The 19,720-nt window shown below is 41.6% G+C and overlaps 1 protein-coding gene across 1 annotated transcript; it reads right to left on the minus strand.

The window, feature by feature from the left end:
• Positions 1-4,891: 4,891 nt before the first annotated feature.
• Positions 4,892-19,275, minus strand: SRI (sorcin). Its single transcript, XM_060156072.1, has 8 exons — positions 19,151-19,275; positions 18,191-18,274; positions 16,043-16,112; positions 8,860-8,903; positions 7,921-8,068; positions 7,573-7,686; positions 6,475-6,533; positions 4,892-5,270 (listed from the first exon to the last, which is right to left on the minus strand). Exons 1-8 carry the CDS (start codon positions 19,199-19,201, stop codon positions 5,244-5,246), a joined length of 597 nt encoding a protein of 198 aa, XP_060012055.1. The 5' UTR covers positions 19,202-19,275; the 3' UTR covers positions 4,892-5,243.
• Between the last annotated feature and the right edge of the window lie 445 nt (positions 19,276-19,720).

A 19,720-nucleotide genomic window follows, 5' to 3' on the forward strand; every position in this document is an offset into this window, starting at 1 on the left:
AGTGGAAGAGCACAGGTCGGCCACTGGTGGTATGATAGGGAGAGGTGCTGCGTGCCTGGGGCAGACCTGTGTGCTTTGCAGTTTTACTGAGTGTTGGCTGTGTAAAGCCTCATTGTCTAGTCATAATGGGCCAATGCCTGGTGTGGCTGTCCCTGTTGCATCGTTCATAGAACCTGCATCGTACCTGGAGGTGCTTCAAGGCTGACAGAGGTTTGGCTTAAGGACATCATCATTTCATGCTTTTAGGTGTCCTTGAAATCAAAACCAGGGAAAAAGTGTTTTTTTTTCTTTTCTGTTTTTCGTTTTTTACAAAAAGGCATACAATGAGTCTAGCAATGTTGAGATAATGTGCTTAACAAATTCATCAGTACTGTTTTTGAAGAGTTATGAGTTTTTGAAGAACCGCGCATTTTCCTCTCGTTAAAAAATACATATGCATACAATACTGTACTATACTACGATATGTTTACTTTAGGGCTTAGTCTCTCGTTTTATGAAGTTTCAGATGTGGATTTGTGTTTTGATGGTCAAGCTCTTAAAAAATGCAAAAAGCCCCCAAATCTTTAAACACAGTGGTGCTAAGTTACACTAGATAACACAATACAGAAAGTGCTGATAGGAATTAATACATTTATTCAGTAATAATACAAGAGTTCTTGCTAAATTATATGTGTGTATCACTGCCTGATGAGAATCCCCACTTTTCTAATCCAGTACAAAATCAAACTGTGATTCTACAGCCAGTCTTTTTAATGGGTAAAAATGACCCAACATCTTTGTTTTGTATGGAAAACTTTTTTTTTTTACACTAACTTCAGAGATGCTTAGCAAAGGTTTATTCAGAATAATAAGCACGTGCTCCTTTTTTAACTTGCTGGAAGAGGCTTGCCTCTCCAATTTAGCATCACAAAAAGACAACTTCTTTTAAAAACTGAGCGTTCTTACCTAAACATAGCAGTTCGTATGTTAGCCAGTGTAGGTCTGCACTGGTGTTTTCCACATCTATCATCTTCAAGGGGTGATGTCCCATCTACAGCTAGTGGAAGACACTGCGTGGGGAAGTGTTAATGGCGGCACCGTTTCACTTTCGGTAACCAGGTAATCAGGTGTATGTAGTTTGGCTTCATTTTAACATTATATTCTCTCGGCTACTCTGCACTTCGGGTTCTTAAGCTACTTTAAACATTATTACCGGGTTTTGGCAAACAGCAACTGAAACATATGGCGACTGCCTTCCAGATCAAGTGCGATTTGTTTCATGGCTGTTCAAGTTATAAAGTTGTTATATGTAGGTAAACAAAATCTTGCTGTTTTTAAAGGTCACTGTAACTTAAGGTTCAGATTTCTGGCACAATTTTATTAGTATTCACTTCTGAAGCTAATAAGGTACCACGCTTTTCTACGTTACTCTCATTGTAACATCAATAAAGTGACTTTCAATAAAAGATTTATGTTATTTTGATGCGTGACTCTCTTTAATCCTGCTTTTCTCCCAGTCACTCTTTCTCTTTCAGAAGCTCTGTGGGCATGCTGCTGGGGGCTCTTTCTTTTCTGTTCCACGCGGTCCTAGAATGGACCATCGGCATGGGGAGAAATACCATGATCTTTAGTGAAGCCTGAATGTTCACTTTCTTGGACAATTGCCCCAGCTGGGTGGCATATGGAGTCTTCTCTATCCACCTGCCTTATTTCATGAACACTTTCTCCCTCACCCTAATAAGGATCAATTTACTATAGTCTGTCCTAGAGCCCAGGCAGGGGTGCTTATTTAATGAGTTCACTTGTGTCAGACTGTAAAGCATTGCACCTTGGATGGGCTCAGTTTGGGTCCATGAATTCACTGCCTAAAGAATTTTTCCACCCGGCCTTTTCATCATCTCCCCAGCAGCCCTTTCATCTACCAGTCTTTACCCTGGCACTTGGAATTTCCTTGCCTTCAGCTCCTAGTCTGCTGAGGAAAAAAGCAGTTATAAGTAAAGTACTGTTTTAATGTGAGAAAAACAGAAGTCATTGACTAAGGGTTTGTACATTTATTATGAGATTAAAAAAATGGTGATTACATATAGCTCCATTTCTTCAATTTATAGTATTTTAGGCATATAATAATCCACTAAGATAAACACTGAAACAGTAACACACTCAGCGAAGCAAAAGCAAAGTCTAGATCAGAGATAGCATTAGTTCTCGCTCACATGCCATTTCGTGGACTGACGGTACCGCCTGGAACATCACGCTGAAGTGGAGTCTAGACTTTTTGGCTCAATAGGAGTGAGAGCTCTGATTAATATGACTGCTGTGGGGCAAATCTACGCCAACTGTCCCCGGGGAAGCACAGGCCTCTTGCGGCCACATTCCTATGGAAGTGCTCAGAAAGGGCTGTAAGTACTTTATCATCACAAATCTCTTGACACACCATGATAAAGCACTCATCGCCAAAATTAAATTAAATCTTGAGTTGGGGTGATTTGAGGAACTTAATTCTCCAAATGACTGAAGTATTCAAGTTTGAGCTCACAGCTTTATTATGCTCCAACTACATGCTCTAAGAAAAGTAGACCAAAAAAGAGTTTTGAAGAAGGCGGTGAGGCTGCACTGGATGTATATAATGAGTAAAACAGAACCCACCATAAAACAGAAATAAGGCAACACGAGATTCACTTGTAATGAGGATTTTGGCTGTGTTAAAGAAAGAGGATGGATACGTCACATTTGTCGAGGGGAAGGAAACTTTCTAACTGCAGGACATACTGAAGACCAGGCTGTACGCTTTCAGAAAGAAACAGTGAAAGTAGAAGTGGAGGAGATAAGGATATCAATAATTAAAGCTGAATTATTTCCAGAGACACAGTTTTGTAACACTTGAGCACTTACTCAAAAGCAAATTCAGAACCATGATTGATGCAACACACCTTGGGACCTACCAAAGCAGTCAGATGGTGCAAGAATGGTGCATAACCTTTGGTCAGCAAGGGCCTTCTTCCTTACCACCTTGGTCACCCAGGAAATGACCATTTCCTTAAACTACGATTTCCTCAGAGGAGCCTGATGAATTTGAAGCCTCTAGGTGCTGGGACTCTTAAGGTGAGTTCCTTGCCTCCTGGTCCTCTGAACCCCCATTAGTTCTCTTCTGTACAGCTCAGGCTCAAGCCAGGCTTTGTGACCTCACAGACAATATATCTGGAATGAAACCTAGGCTCACCATGAAATTAATAGAAAGCAGGTTGACTCACATTCTGAGATGTAGCCTGAGTGTGACTACATGACAGAAATACATAAGTTAGGGTTTAATAAATGTTTGTTAATGTATATATCTGTGTGTGTGTGTGTGTATATATATATATATATATACATACATACGGGGAGAGAGAGAGCGTGCATGCAATATTTGAAAAAAGTTAGTGGAATGAGGCTAAAGATGCTTAGAAAATGTTTTATTTTTCTTTTGTTGACAACTAACTGATCATCTGAACGGTTACTCTCACGTTGTGCCCTAAAATAGATATTTTGCTGGCAGGGAGACTAATTTCATTGTTTTATCTGTTAAGCTCTTTTGCTAAAAAGAGCAAACCAGGCCAGCTTTAAATTTAAGAAACAGAAACATTACTGGTGCTTATCATGCCAGCACTTTTTCATATTCAGACTACCCCAGGAGGCATATATTACCTCCTTTCCAAGATGGGGAAGTTGAGGCTCTGAGTTTATCTAAAATGATCAAACCACGTATTTAGTAAGAGGCACAGCCAGCATTAGAATCCAGACCTTACTAGTACATGGTTTAAAAATTAAAACAAAAAATGTCTTCCATTATAAATGTAATACTTGCTTGTCAGAGAATATTTGGAAGAGTGGCCGGAAGGGGGAAAAGGAGCTCATAATTCTGACTTCCAGTGGAAGCCACATCAACATTTTTATATACTCTTTCCAGTCCTTTTACTGTGTATATATGTATTTTTAACATCTTTATTGGAGTATAATTGCTTTACAGTGGTGTGTTACTTTCTGCTGTATAACAAAGTGAATCAGCTATACATATACATATATCCCCATATCTCCTCCCTCTTGTGTCTCCCTCCCACCCTCCCTACCCCACACCCCACCCCCCCACCCTCCCTACCCCACACCCCACCCCCCCACCCTCCCTACCCCACCCCACACCCCGCCCCAGGTGGTCACAAAGCACCGAGCTCCCTGTGCTACGCGGCTGCTTCCCACTAGCTATCTAGTTTACATTTGGTAGTGTATATATGTCCATGCCACTCTCTCACTTCGTCCCAGCTTACACTTCCCCCTCCCTATGTCCTCAAGTCCATTCTCTATGTCTGTACTGTGTATATTTTTTAATGTAAGTGTGAACACATGGCATATCAAAATGGATGTATCACCATTTAAAAATTAGCATCTTCTGATTTTAAAAAGAAAGCACACACATTATAGAAAACCTGGAAAATACTGAACTGCATAAAGGGAATTAGTCACCTAGAATCCCATTAGCCAAAAATAACCACAGTTAATATTTTCATACATTCCTTTAGTCTTTTCCTATCAATTTTCCTTTTTACATAGTTAAGCTCATAATGTTCAAGATTTTTAAGTATAGTTAGCAAAGGTCTACATGGATGATGACAAGAAGGAACCTGATGACAGGCAGTATTTGCCACTCAAATTATTCAACCAGTTTCCATTTATACAGCCATCAAAATATCTGTAAGCCTTTAAGCTGAGTTAAATTTCCACTCAGGAGATTCCTGACATATATTACCAGGTTTGTTTTTTGGTGGTTGTTTTTTTTGCATCCAAGCGGGTCTAAACCATTTACATGACGAGAATACTCCACACATAAAGCTTTCAATACCACGGAAAAGCCCTTCTAAAAGAGGGACGACAACAGCTGTAGTCTGATGAAAAGGTTTTAGTAGCTTACAATGAAAAATACATAATGTGCCTTAAACAATTTGCAACTTAAATTTACATAAAAGAGGCTTAGCAAGAAAATAAGGCATGATTAACAATGGCTCAAGGAAGTTCTAAATGGTGTTTAACTGACCGGATCTGATATTAATAACATTCCAAAGAATATATTATCAAAACTAAAAACTTGAGTTGTACATAAAGTAATAAACCTTTACAACAGCTGTTAAGGAAAAGTGGCTGTGTAAGTTTGCACACAATTACTGAAGGCAAAGAGCAAAGGAGAACTCCAGTTGGAATGAATGTGGATTATCTTCATAGGTCTTCCTCCTGACTTAAACACTCATGACGCACTGAATGAACTGAAAGAGAAAAATCAGCGTTACACTGCAGACCTCAGAACACAGAATACACCCTAGCTTATTTTTAGGGAGCTTCCCTTTTGGTATTCTCATTTGAATTGTGGATTAAAAAAAATCCTTTTCAAAATAGGAGTAAATGATGAGTGGAAAGGTTCATTTTTGTTTGTTTGTTTTGTTTTTTTGTGGTACGCGGGCCTCTCACTGCCGTGGCCCCTCCCGTTGCGGAGCACAGGCTCCGACACGCAGGCCCAGCGGCCATGGGTCACGGGGCCCAGCCACTCTGCGGCGGCATGTGGGATCCTCCCGGACCGGGGCACGAACCCGCGTCCCCTGCATCAGCAGGCGGACTCTCAACCGCTGCGCCACCAGGGAAGCCCAAAGGTTCATTTTTTGAAGGAAGCAGTCTAATATAAAACCCAATGGGTTTCTCACATCAAAGCTTCTTACAAGAAGCTCATCTTACCCCAATGCACAAAGAATTATTTAAATTCCAAATAATATCTTACTCTAGACATGGTCATGATCAAAGGCACCTACTTACAAATACAAGTAACAGTACAGTTTATACCATTCTATCCCATGGGGAACTTCAGAACTGCAGTTTTACCCCACTGTTCTACCAGACTGCCTTTAAAAAGCTTTATTCCCTTAAAATCTGCTTTATTAAAATAAATTCTAGTGTGCCAGTATATGGATGCACAGAAACAGAATAGCTGACCCTTCCCTTGCAAATCAGAAACCTCAGTGTAGAAGCATCAGTATTTGCTGTGAAATGTTTGCTTCACCACCAAACACACAGCAGTAGACTCTGCCTTTGCTCTCAGTTTTCTTTCGCATTCTTCCAACACCACTGAGGCCCTGGGCACTGCTAATTCCTGCAGCAGTCCTGCAAGGCCGGGCTGATTACCCCTCTTTCAGGGAAAATGGAACTTGGGTCAGGACGTTCAGATATTCCTTAAGTAGCCCTTCTGAGGCCAAAGCCTATGCACTTTCTGCTCTACAGGCCAGCTCTCCGTCCTTGGAAACTGAGCGGGACTGTCACCTGAGAAGTTAATGCACACTGAAGAGAACACACCTTTAAGCAGAAGAAATAAACACGTTTACACACAAGCCTTTTTAAAGTGTACTCATAACTGCAGCAACTGCTAAACCGAAAATATGTGCATTTTTGTATTTTGTCAGTTCCAAATTTACTGAGACTTACATCATCATACGGGAAATTCACAACACCTTGCTGAGCAGTATCCCGTCTTCGAAAGCTGTCTGTAAAACACCACAGTAAAATTTATGAGTTTTTTTTAAGCATCTTATCTGAAATTATAATAGTTAATTATGTTGGCACTGGGTTCAAAATGCAGTAACATTTAAATTGTACAACCAGCCAGCATAAACAAAAGACCAAAGCAAAGAAACCAACTGTACCAATACGAATAGATTTAATATGCAACCAAGTAACACAACATGCAGAAGTTGGCCAACTGTCTTTCTCAACATAGAGCTGGAAGGAAACACCTCATCCGAAAGTCAGTAAAAGCTGCACTGACTTCTGAGACCATTCCTTAACTGTGATGGAAGCACAGAATTTCCGACTTCTTAATAACATAGATATTGCTTAATTAGGAAATAGAGGGATGGAGTCCTTAATATGACAAACAGCTGTGATCAGATATTCCACCCATTTGAGCTCTGTCCTATTAAATGAAAAGAATTTACTTTAGTAAGAAAAGCCACCCTCAAATTTGTGTCAGGATGCAAAAAAACCATAAAACCAGATATTAAAAAGGGTAAAAAGCTAAAGAGAGGAACGAAACCAGAAAAAAAAATACAAAAGAAAGTAAAAGAATAGAGGGGAGAGAAAAGTAGAGATTATTGATACAGCTACATTTAAGGACATCTGAAAGAGACCACCATTTTAAATCTTTCCAACAGGAGGAAATAGGAAAGAGCTACCAACGGGTAATTTCACTTTTTTCAAGTATTTCACATTCTGGGGAGAAGTCACAGAATATTGCTGATACTCTGATCAAAAACGTTATCAGTTAGCTTGTTATGTTTTGAAACATTTTAGTAAAGTTTAGTTAGGATTTTTTTTGGCCACGCCGTTGGCTTGGGGGATCTTAGTTCCCCGACCAAGGATCGAACCTGGGCCCTCAGCAGTGAGAGTATGGAGTCCTCACCACTGGACCACCAGGGAATTTAGTTAGGATTATTTTAACAGCAGATTACTTAGTAATGTGAAAAAAATTTCTGAGAAAAGAGTTATCCTGCCAGACGTGCTTAATAGTGATCTCAAAGGACACACCTGTTAGAGCTCGCAGCTTGACGCAGCAGGCGATGTAATCATCGAAGGTGATCTTTCCATTGGTGCTATATCGTTTTGCAATTGAATTCACAGCCTGGGGACTCAACCTAAATCCTGAAAGGAAGAAAAATCATCCAGAAAAAAAAAAAAAAAAAATCAAGGATTACAAAAAGACAGTTAAAAATAATCAAGCCCCCCCAGATTTTTAGGACTGAGAGGGCTCATTGAAATTATGAATATGTGCTACTTCTACAAATAGAAACCACCTTCATGTAGCACTTAGTTTTAGAAATTAAAAAAAAAATTACTCCTACCAATGAACAGAGAGGTGGAGTCAGTCATACCCACCCATTGTTGTCAGGGCCTTCTGCAATTCCTGGGGATCCACTGTTCCACTCCTGTCGCTGTCAAAACTGATAAAGTGTTGTCTCCAGCCGTTTAGTACAGCCCAGAGTTCTTTAAACTCGCTGAAACCCATTGTGCCTGACATATCTCTCTGAACTGTAATCAAGGATTAGCGCAACTTTATTTTGCAACATTTTGTAATGATTAAATCAAAGATCAAGGATAAGGGAATTTAATATTCTTTCTGCTGAAAAGGTTAAAAATGTTATACATTCTTTTGGACATGATAGGACAAGGGACTAATGATATAATAAAAAGGGCCTATGGAGAAAAAGCTCTGAGTGCCTATTTCCCCTGGGGAAAAAAGATAACTGATACGATGTGATTACAAGGAAATAACGAGGCCATTGTGAGCCACCTGTAACAACCAAACTGGGCTGCACTTTCTGGGTGGCCCAGGCTATGCTGCTTGTCCTTCTGTCCCCAGTCCTCTTTAGCCCTAACACTCCCTTGGTAAGCCCTCCCAGACCCACTGTTTTTACTTTTGGAAAATGAGGTGGGATGAAAGAACCATACCATCAGCACTGGCTAAACTAGTTTAAGAACTGTGATGTGAAAAATCCCATTGCTTGAAGGCCAGGTTTGAATCATGCAGGGCAATCGATGTCACGGTGAAAAAGCCTCCCTGACTGCTCCGGTTTCTATACTTGTTTGTCTTTGATGCTTCCTCAAATTCTTAAATAACGAATGGTCTACTTACTAAACTTCCTTCCTTTTTCACACCAAATACCATCTTGAAAGCTAATGATTTCGGAAAACTTTTTTGTGGTCATTTGTCACTTTGTGTTTACCGGGTATTAATCCTTAGATGAATTCCTTCAGGAAGGATTTTTTTTTTAATCCAGAAAAAATACTCTAGGCCACAATCAAGGTAAAGGATACATCCAGCATTGAAACCATAAGCCGGCAAGTCTCCAGGTTAAAAGCTGTTAAATCAAGAAAAGTACATACACATTAATACAATTTCAAAAATTCACATTACATTGGATACATTCAAATTAATTAGGAATGTGATTATTTACACACTTTTATTTTTATATGCTGCTCAATCTACATGGAACTAAATTCATGGAGCTCTGAAGTAGATTTTTTTTTCCAGCTAGATAGGATTCCTTCCAGAACCCAAATTTGATTTTAACAACTTTAACAGAAATCTTTTAAAAAAGTTTTGCATCGTACTGTTAATATTTTTAGGTGTGATTTATGGTTTTGAAATTGGGGGGAAAATGTGTCCTTATCTTTAAGAAAAGTATACACTGAAGTTATCTGTAGGTGGAATAAATGTTAAGAGATCTGGAATTTGCTTTAAAAGAACATGGGCAGGATTACAGATAAAACAAGAATGGCAACACATTGATGATAACTGTTGAAGCTGAGTGATGGGTATACAGGAGTTCACTGTATAATTACCTCTATTTTTGGATAAGCTTAAACTTTTCTATAACATAGTTTTTAAAAAGTATTATATTCTTTCTTGCCTTTGAAACTGTAATATAGTGAGTTCAATTCACCATAATGAACCACAGTGCATTATTATCCACCATGGTGAATGGGAGGGTTAGTTTGCTTTGTTCCTACTCACAGTTGACTCTAGCTGGTTTTGCTAGTTCTGAGTCTGATCATTTGTTTTTCTTTCTTTTCCCTTTAATGTCAGACACTGAATGGTCACCTCCTACCCCAACCAGCCTATGGCCTCTTTTCATAGACAATAAGATAAATACGCTTGCTAGAATTGTGTGTTAAACAAGAGCATTCTGGACTAAGACCTGATGACCCACTTAGTGATGGCCACTGTTCAGAAACCTTTTTAGTTTACTTACAGTTCAAGGGTGTTCTGAGGGCATTTCCATACCTCACTTAGACAACCAAACTAGAATACACTTACTGGTTAATGGCCTACTGGTACTCTAAGCATTAACAAATTAAAAATAAAGAATTCCTTGCACCTTACCAATGACTTTGAAGAAGTGTCCTGAGGTACAAAGAAGCGGTAAAACTAGAAAGAAGTGACAATGGTCACGTGGGCAAAGCTAGCGTAAATTTGACAAGTTTGTTAAGATGCACACAGAATTAACATTTTCTACAGCTGTTACTAGCTTCATTTTTATCTCTAACAAAAGTGAATTTAAAACAACTAAGCTAACTCTTATTATTGTAATGTCTCCAAACATTACAAACTATAGGTTTTCTACTTTTAACAGATTCCTCTGTTTGGCATATCCTGGAACCCTGAAATAAAAGGTTAGGGACTGTTTCTATTTTGGTCCTTCAACCTCCATCTGATCCACAGAGGCAGTTCTCTGAGGTGAGAGGAGGCAACACTTTGCTACACTTTTGAGAAAGAGTTGGTTGGTTCTTCATTCTGATTTTTAAGTTGTGTGGAGGTATGAAGTCTCTCTAGTGGAGACCAGAGGTTCTCAAACCTGGGTGCTTATCAGAATCACCCAGAGGCTTTAAAAGATCCTGACATCTGGGCTGCACCACAGAACAAATATTATTTTTTCAGCTTTATTGAGATATTATTGACATATAACATTGTGTAAGTTTAAGGTGTACATTGTAATGATTTTCTATATGTATATACTGCAAAATGATTACCATAATAAGGTTAATTAACACATCCATCACCTCACACAGCTACCTTTTGTGTGTGTGGTGAGAAGTTTTAAGATGTACTCTCAAAAACTTTTGTTAAGTATATTCACCACCACCACAGAACAATTAAATCAGAATCTGACTATGGGACTCAGGCATTAGTTTTTTTTTTTTTTCTTTTTTAAAAGCTTCTCAGATGATTCTAGTGAGTAGTCAAGATTGAGACCACTCTTCTACTCCAAGTGTGATTCCTGGACTAGCTGTTATTAATATCACCTGGGAGCTTTTGTTCTTTTTTCTTTTCCTTTTTCTTTTTGTGGTTTGATGGTGTATGGTCAGGCCACTCAAGATGGCTCTTCTCTTGCTCTCTGTACATCCTCTGCCCGACCAGGGCCTGCGTCACCTGTACCCTACGCACAGGACTGACCTTCCTACGTACTTGCCATGGGCCCCAGCTGGTGACAGTTCTTATCAAAGGGGAGGTGAGTGCCCCTCTGCTGGCTTCCCTGGTAACGAATGAGCCCACCTGAGGTAACCCCGCCTTATAACTGGCAGTCTCCCCTTCCCCTCTGGAGTGAAGCCTGCTGCCATGTCCTGCCCACCTTCTGCTGCACACAGTGGGGTGTTGCTCTAGGACCTTTTTTCAGATGTATAAGCTCCCCCATCCATTAAACCACTGATGTCTCTGTGGCTGACTCTGGGCTCTTTCTTTGGTCTTAAAACTGGGCAAATGCAGGCCTTGTAACAGATGGTTTTCTTTTGTATTACGCTTGTGTTCAGTTCTTTTTGGTTTTTGTGAATCTACTGTATGTTTCTGATTTGTGGTTACCCTGTTTTTCAAGTTATGTTAACCCACTACTATATCTAGTTTATTTAGACTGATAGTCATATAGGCTCAAATACATTCTGAAAAAAAAGAACACATTTTCTTACTGTCCTCCCCCACATTTTATGATTTTGATGTCCTCTTTTACATCTTCATGTTTATCCTTTTGCTGTTCTTTGTAGTTATCATCGCTTTAAAAAATATTTTTTGGATTTTTTTTTTAATCTGGATACTGGCTTATTTAAATGATTTACTTTCCAATTGTGCTTTTCTCTTTCCTATAGATTCTTGCTTCTTTTCTATTTAGAGAAGACCTTTCAATATATCTTTCAGGATATGTTTTGTATTGCTGTATTCTTTTAGTTTTTGTCTGTCTGAGAAATCCTTTCTCTCTCATACTCTAAATAATAATCTTGCTGGGTAGAGTATCCTAGTTTGCAGGTTTTTCCCTTTCAAGACTTTGAATATATCATGCCACTCCCTTCCAGCCTGCAAAGCTTCTGTAGAGAAATCAGCAGATAGCCTTATGGGTGTTCCCTTGTAATTATCTCTTTGTTTTTCCTCACCTGGGAGCTTTTAGAACTGCAGCATCTCAGCCCCTAACATAAACCAACAAAATCAGAATCTGCGCTTTTAACAAGATCCCCAGGGGATATATGTTCACATTAAAGTAGCTGGTTCAACCTGGACCAGCAGGCCCGGAAACCTGTTTAGAGATGCAAATTCTCAGGTCTCACCCCAGATCCTAATGAGAAATGCTAGAGCAAGGCCCGGCGATCTGGTTTTAGCAAACCTTCCAGGTGATGCTGCAGCTGCTGCAGTGTAAGGACTACCACGCCAGAGGGCCTGACACCACAGGACAGGGCCAACTGTGTCTGGATGTAAAGCGAGGCTTTTGGTGGCCAGGAAGCAGCCAGTCCCTGTCTCCCAGGTCTATGAATGACACCATGACCCACTCAGCCCCCTGAGCCAGAAACCTGGGAAAGTCCACAATTCCCTCTCCCTTGACATTTGATCACCTTCCGAACAGCCTTAGGATCCATCCAACTCCAGTCCCACTGTCCTATCCCCAGTGTAGTCAGCACTTCTCTCATCTGTTTGACTCCAAGGGCCACCTAACTGGTATCCCTGACTCTCCACGTTCCCCATACCCATACTCCCCAATTTGGTCGTACAGCCAGGGAAATAGGTGCTCTTCTACTTAAGACCTAGTGGAGGTGTTCCACTGCCCTCAGGATAAAGTCCAAACACCTTAATTGGCATATAAGGTCATACACATATTTTCTCAGTTCAGCTCCTTTCCTACTGTTCATTCAACCCCATAAGCTACCTCTGGTCAATCTCTCTCAGTTCCTTGATTGAACCATCCTCCCTCTCATCTCTGGGTACACACTGTTCTATCTGCCCGGAACACAGCTTCCCTACCTCACTCACTTCTTGGTCTGCATCATTTCTGCTCAACTTTCATTTCTCCTCAGTTGAGGTATCGATTCTGCAAGGAAGACTTTCCGGATCTCTGTCTGGGTTACTGGCCCCTCTGATGTGACCCCACAGCTTACAGTAAAAGGTAAACCCTTTACCTACCCCAGTGCTTTTCACCGTGTTCCCCAGGCACTGTTGGCGCTTGCAGACCCCAGCACCTACCACAGGGTAGGTGTCCATTAGAAATGTGTTGGTTGGCCAAATGAATGAACACGTGAGACTGAATTCTCATCCCTATGTAGGAAGCTGTATACCCCTCTCAAAGAGCCTAAGGAGGATATGGTTTTTAAATGGACTCTTCTGATTTTCACTGATACTTAAAAGTAATGTATAATCCCTTAGGTAAATATCAATCTTTCTTAAGTCAAAATGCAAATATGGGTATATGATTTTTCCATTTTAGGAAGTCTTCTATACTCATTGATTCCTCAAATGCCTATTAAATATTCATTATGTGCAGGGCTCAGGGTACCAGGGACATTGGAGATACAAACGTGACACTAGAACCTGGCCCAGCTGACAGTCTAAAGTTAAAGATAAGTCATGTGCACAAGGTAGAGGATGGTAAGCCATAATGGAGGCACCAAAAACTACCAGATGTTGAGGAGAGGCTCCTTCTTGGTAAGAAAGACTTCGTAGAAGAAGCAGCATTTAAGCCAAATTTTGAACAACAGGAAAGATTTGGGACATCTGGCGACAGCCATGTAGAGCTAGGGACCTGCATAAGCAAAGAGAGAAGCAGTGAAGTCCGGAAAGGAAAGGGGAGAAATTACCGTTAGATGAGGCTGCATCACTGAGGAGACCGAATTCCTGGGAGGCTGTCTAGCTTTTGTTTTATATGGGCACCATGGAGCTACTCAGGATTTTTAGAGGAGGAGAGTAAAAGGTTAGAGCTAGTTGCCAGGGAGAACAGAAATCTGGTCCTCTTTTGTGAGAGGACTGAGAAGGGAGGGAATGAGGTAGGCAGTGAACAAAACAGAAAAGTCACCATTCTGGGCAGTTCCAATGAGTTAGAACACTGACATCTAGTAAGTTTGGGTGAGGAGAACTCTTGTTCAATTTTAATAGTATTTTTTTCCCCCAGAAAGAGCTTTCACTAATGCTAATCCTATTTTAAATAATTTCAAAAGAATCTTTGTTATAATTTTATCTTGACTCTCTATCTCCTTTCTCCTGTTCATTCTGCTAAAATACCTCAAACAACTTTTCTTCTAGTGGAAATCCACAACGTAACAGACCTAGCAGGAAAATCCCACCTGCAGTTGTTTCTCTCAACCTTACCACAGAGGAACAACTACTACACTCGAGGAAAAAAGAGCAACTTCCCTCATCAGCGCCACCTCTAGGCATGACTGCTCCCTCTTAAACTGGTTAAGAAGGTGCCATGGGTTTCTCTATCCCCCCTGCCACCCCTAGCGCCCGTCCGCACTTTCTGGCTTGGAAGCTGGGTTGAAAAGACCAATGGCTGTATAACTTCTGCATTACAACACTCACTCTGCCATCTCACAACCAAGATGGTTTTGTGGTTCATTACAGCCTCCATAACCAGATGACAGCAAGCAAATTAATTCAGTCACATGATCCAGATGATTCAGGATATGTCTTTTCTGTAACTCAGTGATCTAAGATCTTTAGTAAATGCAGCTTTCGCAAATGAAATTTTTAAAAGGACTGCTCTCCAAGGATATACTGCCCACTTTGTTCAATTTGAAAACCGGCCACACCTCTTCTACTGAAAGGGTGTAGATAACAGTCTATGTTGTGACATGGCTCACTTCTGTAAACGCTGCTATTAGACCTTCTTTGTTCACCAGCTCCAATTGCTTGAGGTTAACAACTAATGATTTAAATGTATTGCCTACAATAGTTAAAAAAAAAAAAAAATTCCCTAATCTAGAAAAGGGCTTCTTTTGCTTAGGACCAGGGTAGATGACAGAAATGCAAAAGGTTCCTCTTTTGTATTAATTCCCACAACTAGGAAATGTTAATTGGATACTGAAGTCATAAAACAAAGGATGATAAAAATGGATATGCAAGTAGTTTAAAAAGAGAGCCACCTAGTAACTGTGCCATATCAAACAGTCAAAAATGGCCACTACGGGTCCTCAATTGTGAATTCTAGTTTGAGTGTTTTTTTTTTTTTTTTTCTTAAGGGATCTTAGTTCCCAAACAGGGATCAAACCCGGGGCCACCGCAGTGAAAGCACCGAGTCCTAACCACTGGACAGCCAGGGAATTCCCCAGTTTGAGTGTTTTAATTCACAGCTTACTGGAAAGTTGAGGCTTCGATCTGATGTTCTGTCTCAATTAACAACTGGCAGAGAAGTTGGTAGGTCATGTACATTAGCCAAGACACTATTCTCTATCATGATCAAGACACGATTTGAAGAGAAGCATGTGGCATGTGTGGGAGGCAGCATCTTGGCAGGAGTTCCCTCTCTGCAGCTCATGCAGAGTCAAAAGGCAGGAAGCAGGTGTAAGTACAGGGGCAGTCTGTGAGGAACTGGGGGGTGGCAGGAAGGAGGGTTACTGTAAAGAGTTTAGAAATTAGGAAGGGCACGTCTTACTTAGCCTGATGTAGAAAGAGGAAAGACCTGGGGGATGTCAAGGTGAGCGTTCATGCTGCCAGGAGTTGAGACCAGGAGTGCAGAACTGGCTCCCTGAGGACTAGGGGTTGGGGACCAGGCACCGGGGAAAAGGGAGGGTAGGACCAACTACTCAGAACTAGGCATGCAGGACAGGCCACTCAAAGCCCTAAGTGCCACCAGGCTCAGAGACAGAATAAGCTCTTGGCAAACAGTCAGCAGTGAATGTTAGCTCCTATCATTAACAACACCTGACCTGGTGGATTTCATTTCAGCACCTTACCTCATTTTCTGAGGAGGCCATACAGACTGTCATTGGTTTGAACGGTTCCAGATACATGGAACCCAAATCCAAGAAACCCACAAAATCGGTGGGTAGTGTGGAATGATTCAGTAGGAACTGTTTTCAAATTAACATTTTAAAATACAAAAGAACCAACCGAATTCAGCTTTTGAAATTCTTAACTTTGCTGGATCAGAAAAGCTCAGATTCCTTGAAGGCTATAATAATCACAAGTAACATCTGAAATATGACATACAAGAGTATTTCTAGAGACACTTTGGGGCTCCTAACTTACGTTTGTATCCTCCAGCAATGCCTGACTGTGTCAGGCATCTCTGCAATTCATCAGCATCTATTTGTCCATCCTTTAAAAAAAAAAAAATAGGAAAAGGAATCACAATCGTGATTTGTACTTTCTAGTTCTTTGTTTACATTCAGTATTCAGTGTAGCAATAATGGTAAAGAAAATGAATATTATCATGCATGAGACTTTTTTTAAAGGGATGCCTGCTAAAAGTAGGCATTCTTTTTCCTCACTCTACTTCCCATAACAATTTAATTACAGAAAGAAAGACAAATTGTTAGGGCCTCTTCCACAAATGTATAATTAGGGCCATAAACAAAAAATACATTTCTTAATACCTTAGGTAAAGTGGGCATTCAATTTCAGGCTTTATTTTAAATAATCATTACACAAGAATTAACCAAGTCTGAAAGCTGCTTACACCTATACTTTAGAGGAAATGATGAAAAGGTATTGGTAGTACTAAATTCCCAAATTAGACTTGGCATAAATGTTCTCAAGTGTAAGATTCCTCTTTTAATAAAACAGTGAGGTGAATTCAGTTTCTTCCACTGAGACATGAATAAAACTAGTTTCTGTCTTGAACTACTCTCAGTCTGAGCTAGGAATCTGCCAAAGCAAGCATTTTAAAATAAAATTATTTATGTAGTTGATTAAAAGTCTTATTACTCTTTCTAGCTTTTTTTTTGTCAGGGTGTGTGGAGAGCAGGGTACACAGATGACATCAGTAAATGAAAAGTCTGGTTCCCACAGAAAGCGTCCTCTGTGATCACCTTTGCTTATGATGTGATGAACTGTTTTTTTTTTTGGATCACGATTATACCTGGGAGACAGAGGTTCCCCGCGCTTATTCACTGGCTGACCTAGGTCAGAATTAGATACATGTTATTTATAGGGATTTTAAAATAAAATACCTCAATCCTCAAGTCCATGACTATTATATGTTCTAGATGAGGGGCATGATCAATAATGTGAAAAACGATGGGCATGCTGCTGCAGGCCAGGGCTGCTGAAAGCTAAGCAGGGGGGGTCACTTACATGGCTGCAGGCACAGGCAATCTAAGAATAAGGAGTCTTGAGCTTTGCCGTGTCTTGTGGTTTCAAAGATACTGATCACTAACAGATGAAGCAGATACTTAAGGGGCAGCTCTTTCAGTTTTAGACTCAATTTTCCAGTGTTTCTCAAATGGTATTTCTTAGAGTGCTATTCTAAAAGGTGGCTGTAATTCCATAATAGTCTAAGGCATTTTCACATTAAGATCGTGTTATTTCTAGCTTTTGATCAAAACAAAGCTAAGTTGAATTCATAAGCACAGACACCCCCTCTGGACATGTTTGGGTTATACCAACAGTATATTTACCATATACATTCACTGACCTGGGAGCTGGGGAAGGGGCCTCCCTCAAGATGCACTACCGCCTGTCATATGACTTAGAATGTAAAGAAGTGAATGGTCTTGGGGTGCTGACCTTAATTCTCTCTCTGGGTCAACAGACCACAACAACACCTGATAAGGACATGAAAGATGTGACCTGGTAACAGCATCTGCATCAAAGAGGAACTAAACTGTTCAGAAGATTAACTTCCTGATAGTAAGAAGAATATAGTACCTTTCTTATTTTGAAGCTGGTGGGTTTTTACCATACATACCTATTTCCTAAGGGGGTAACTGATTAACAATCAAACTCTACCCAGAGGAAGTGTCCCCTAGAATCTGGCTACAGAATTACTAGTACCACATGCTTTTAATTGTACAAAGAAGGGTTTAACGTTCAGCAGATCTGGTATTTCTTCTCTGGAAACCACTATGGACCCTGACAATTCAGTTCTAAAGACATCTTTCTACCTTACATATCTTCAAAGCACATTTATACTAGCCTGTTCTGTTGAATCTGACCCTAATTCAATCACAAGTTTAGTTCTGAAAGTAACATAAACACGAGTAACCCTTTGTCCTTATTTGTTCTGAATATTCAAAAATAAGTAACTGCCTGTGAACTTCTCTTTTTTTTTTTTTTCTTGTGCGGAAGCAAAGGAATTCTTTTCCAGAGGAAAGGCTGTTTTTCTGTGCCACTCGAACTAAGGTTAATACAAATGTAGAATCTGACAGTCCTTTAATGTTAAAGGGAAAAGCTAACCTGTCCAGCTACAGCAGCAAAGTAACCATACAGCGGATCCTGAGTTTGTCCGGGAAACGCAGGCCCTCCGGGAGCCCCTCCATACTGTAAGACAGGAAACAAATGCATCATTCCGCTGACCAAGTTTTATTCTTTCACCACTGAGTGCCTCATGCAAAGCCAGGCAATTGCCAGGCCTTCGCTGTCAGTCGTTTGCCACCCGGAATTCTCTACCTGCAATCACTCCTCCCCTTTCTCCCATTCTCACCCCGTTATAATTTAAAAACCGGCAGCTAGCATCAAAATGAGTAGTCTTGACAGTGACATCAGTGTAAGTGAAGCAACTTTACAAACCCCCATTAACCCGCAGGCTACTGAGATAAACGCAACCTGGGCATGCAACTTACATTTTTCTAGCGTTTACGGTATTTTTAAAGCGTTTTGAAACAGGTGTAGCCTCGGGAGGGGTGAGGTGTGTCAAGGCGAGGGAACTTTCTCTTTTGGAAACAGTTCCCACGACGACGCGCATCCCTGACGCAGGGCGAGGCGGCCTTCCTCCCGGAGGTCTTTGACTCTAACGGACTTTCCCTGACTTTCCTGTTTTTCCCACTTTCTTTCAGAGAGGGAGAAGTGAACGGCAGGACCATTCTAGATTAAAATGGCTGTTGCTCTCAGGGAAGGCGGAGAGGAAGGCAACACCCCATGTGCACGATTTCACGCCGCGGATCCGGGAGTCACAGGGTGGGCTTCTTGGGTCAAAACCACCCGCGCCCCGGCCCCGCGCAGCCAGCCGAGGGGAGAAGGGACAGAGGGAAAGAGGGCGCTGAGACAGAGGCCGGTCGGCAGGGGCCTGGGAAGAGGCGGCTGGCAGGGCGGGGGCGCCCGGGAGCCGCCCCGGCGGAGTCGCCACGTGTGGCCTCTCGGCGCCCCCGGCGTCCAGGGGTCGCACCCCGGCCGCGAGCCCGGGAGGGCAGCACTCACCCCGCCTGCGTAGTAGCCGCCGCCGGCGCCAGGGTGCCCGGGGTACGCCATGCTGCCCTCTGTGCCTCAGCCCTGCGCCTCCCGCCTCCCCGCCGCGCGGCCGCCTCGGGCCGCACCACCGGAGCCCACGGGGGACGCGCTTCAGGCCCGCCGGCCCTGCCTGGCTCCATTTCCGGCCCCTTGCCCCTTCCTGCGCTCCGCCCGGTCTTTGGTGTTTTATGTACTCAGGCCCTGATGAATCGGAGGTCCGGTAAGTGACTTCAGACCTGCGATACAATTCGCACCTGGGACTGTCCTCCCTTCGAAATGAATGGCACGTTCCGACACTAACCCAGTTCCCGGGGTATTCTTTTTCTCTTCCTGCTTGGACATCTTCTGTTACGCTTTTTATTTTAAATAACTTTACTGGACAGGCCTACGGGCTCTAAGCAGAGTGCGGTATTGGGGGAAGGGGCTGAAGGCTTTAGGGCAGCTCTTAGATGCTTCCGGGGAAAGGAGACCTCGTCGAAAAATCAAAATTTGAAAGCGCCCTCGGGAAACTGGAATAAACTCGAGGAACAGAGGGCGGGG

Source organism: Lagenorhynchus albirostris, chromosome 8, assembly GCF_949774975.1.
Source record: "Lagenorhynchus albirostris chromosome 8, mLagAlb1.1, whole genome shotgun sequence".
NCBI classification, from domain to species: Eukaryota; Metazoa; Chordata; class Mammalia; order Artiodactyla; family Delphinidae; genus Lagenorhynchus; species Lagenorhynchus albirostris.

What these genes read in the sequence shown, in the direction of transcription:
- SRI (XM_060156072.1), bottom strand. Translation starts at nt 19,201, where the DNA reads ATGGCGTACCCCGGGCACCCTGGCGCCGGCGGCGGCTACTACGCAGGC. An exon ending in CATTGCTGGAGGATACAAAC is followed by an intron (nt 8,904 to 16,042) that starts GTAAGTTAGGAG and finishes TTGATTTAACAG; the next exon opens with CTTTTAACCTGGAGACTTGC. An exon ending in TTATGGTTTCAATGCTGGAT is followed by an intron (nt 8,069 to 8,859) that starts GTATCCTTTACC and finishes ATTACAGTTCAG; the next exon opens with AGAGATATGTCAGGCACAAT.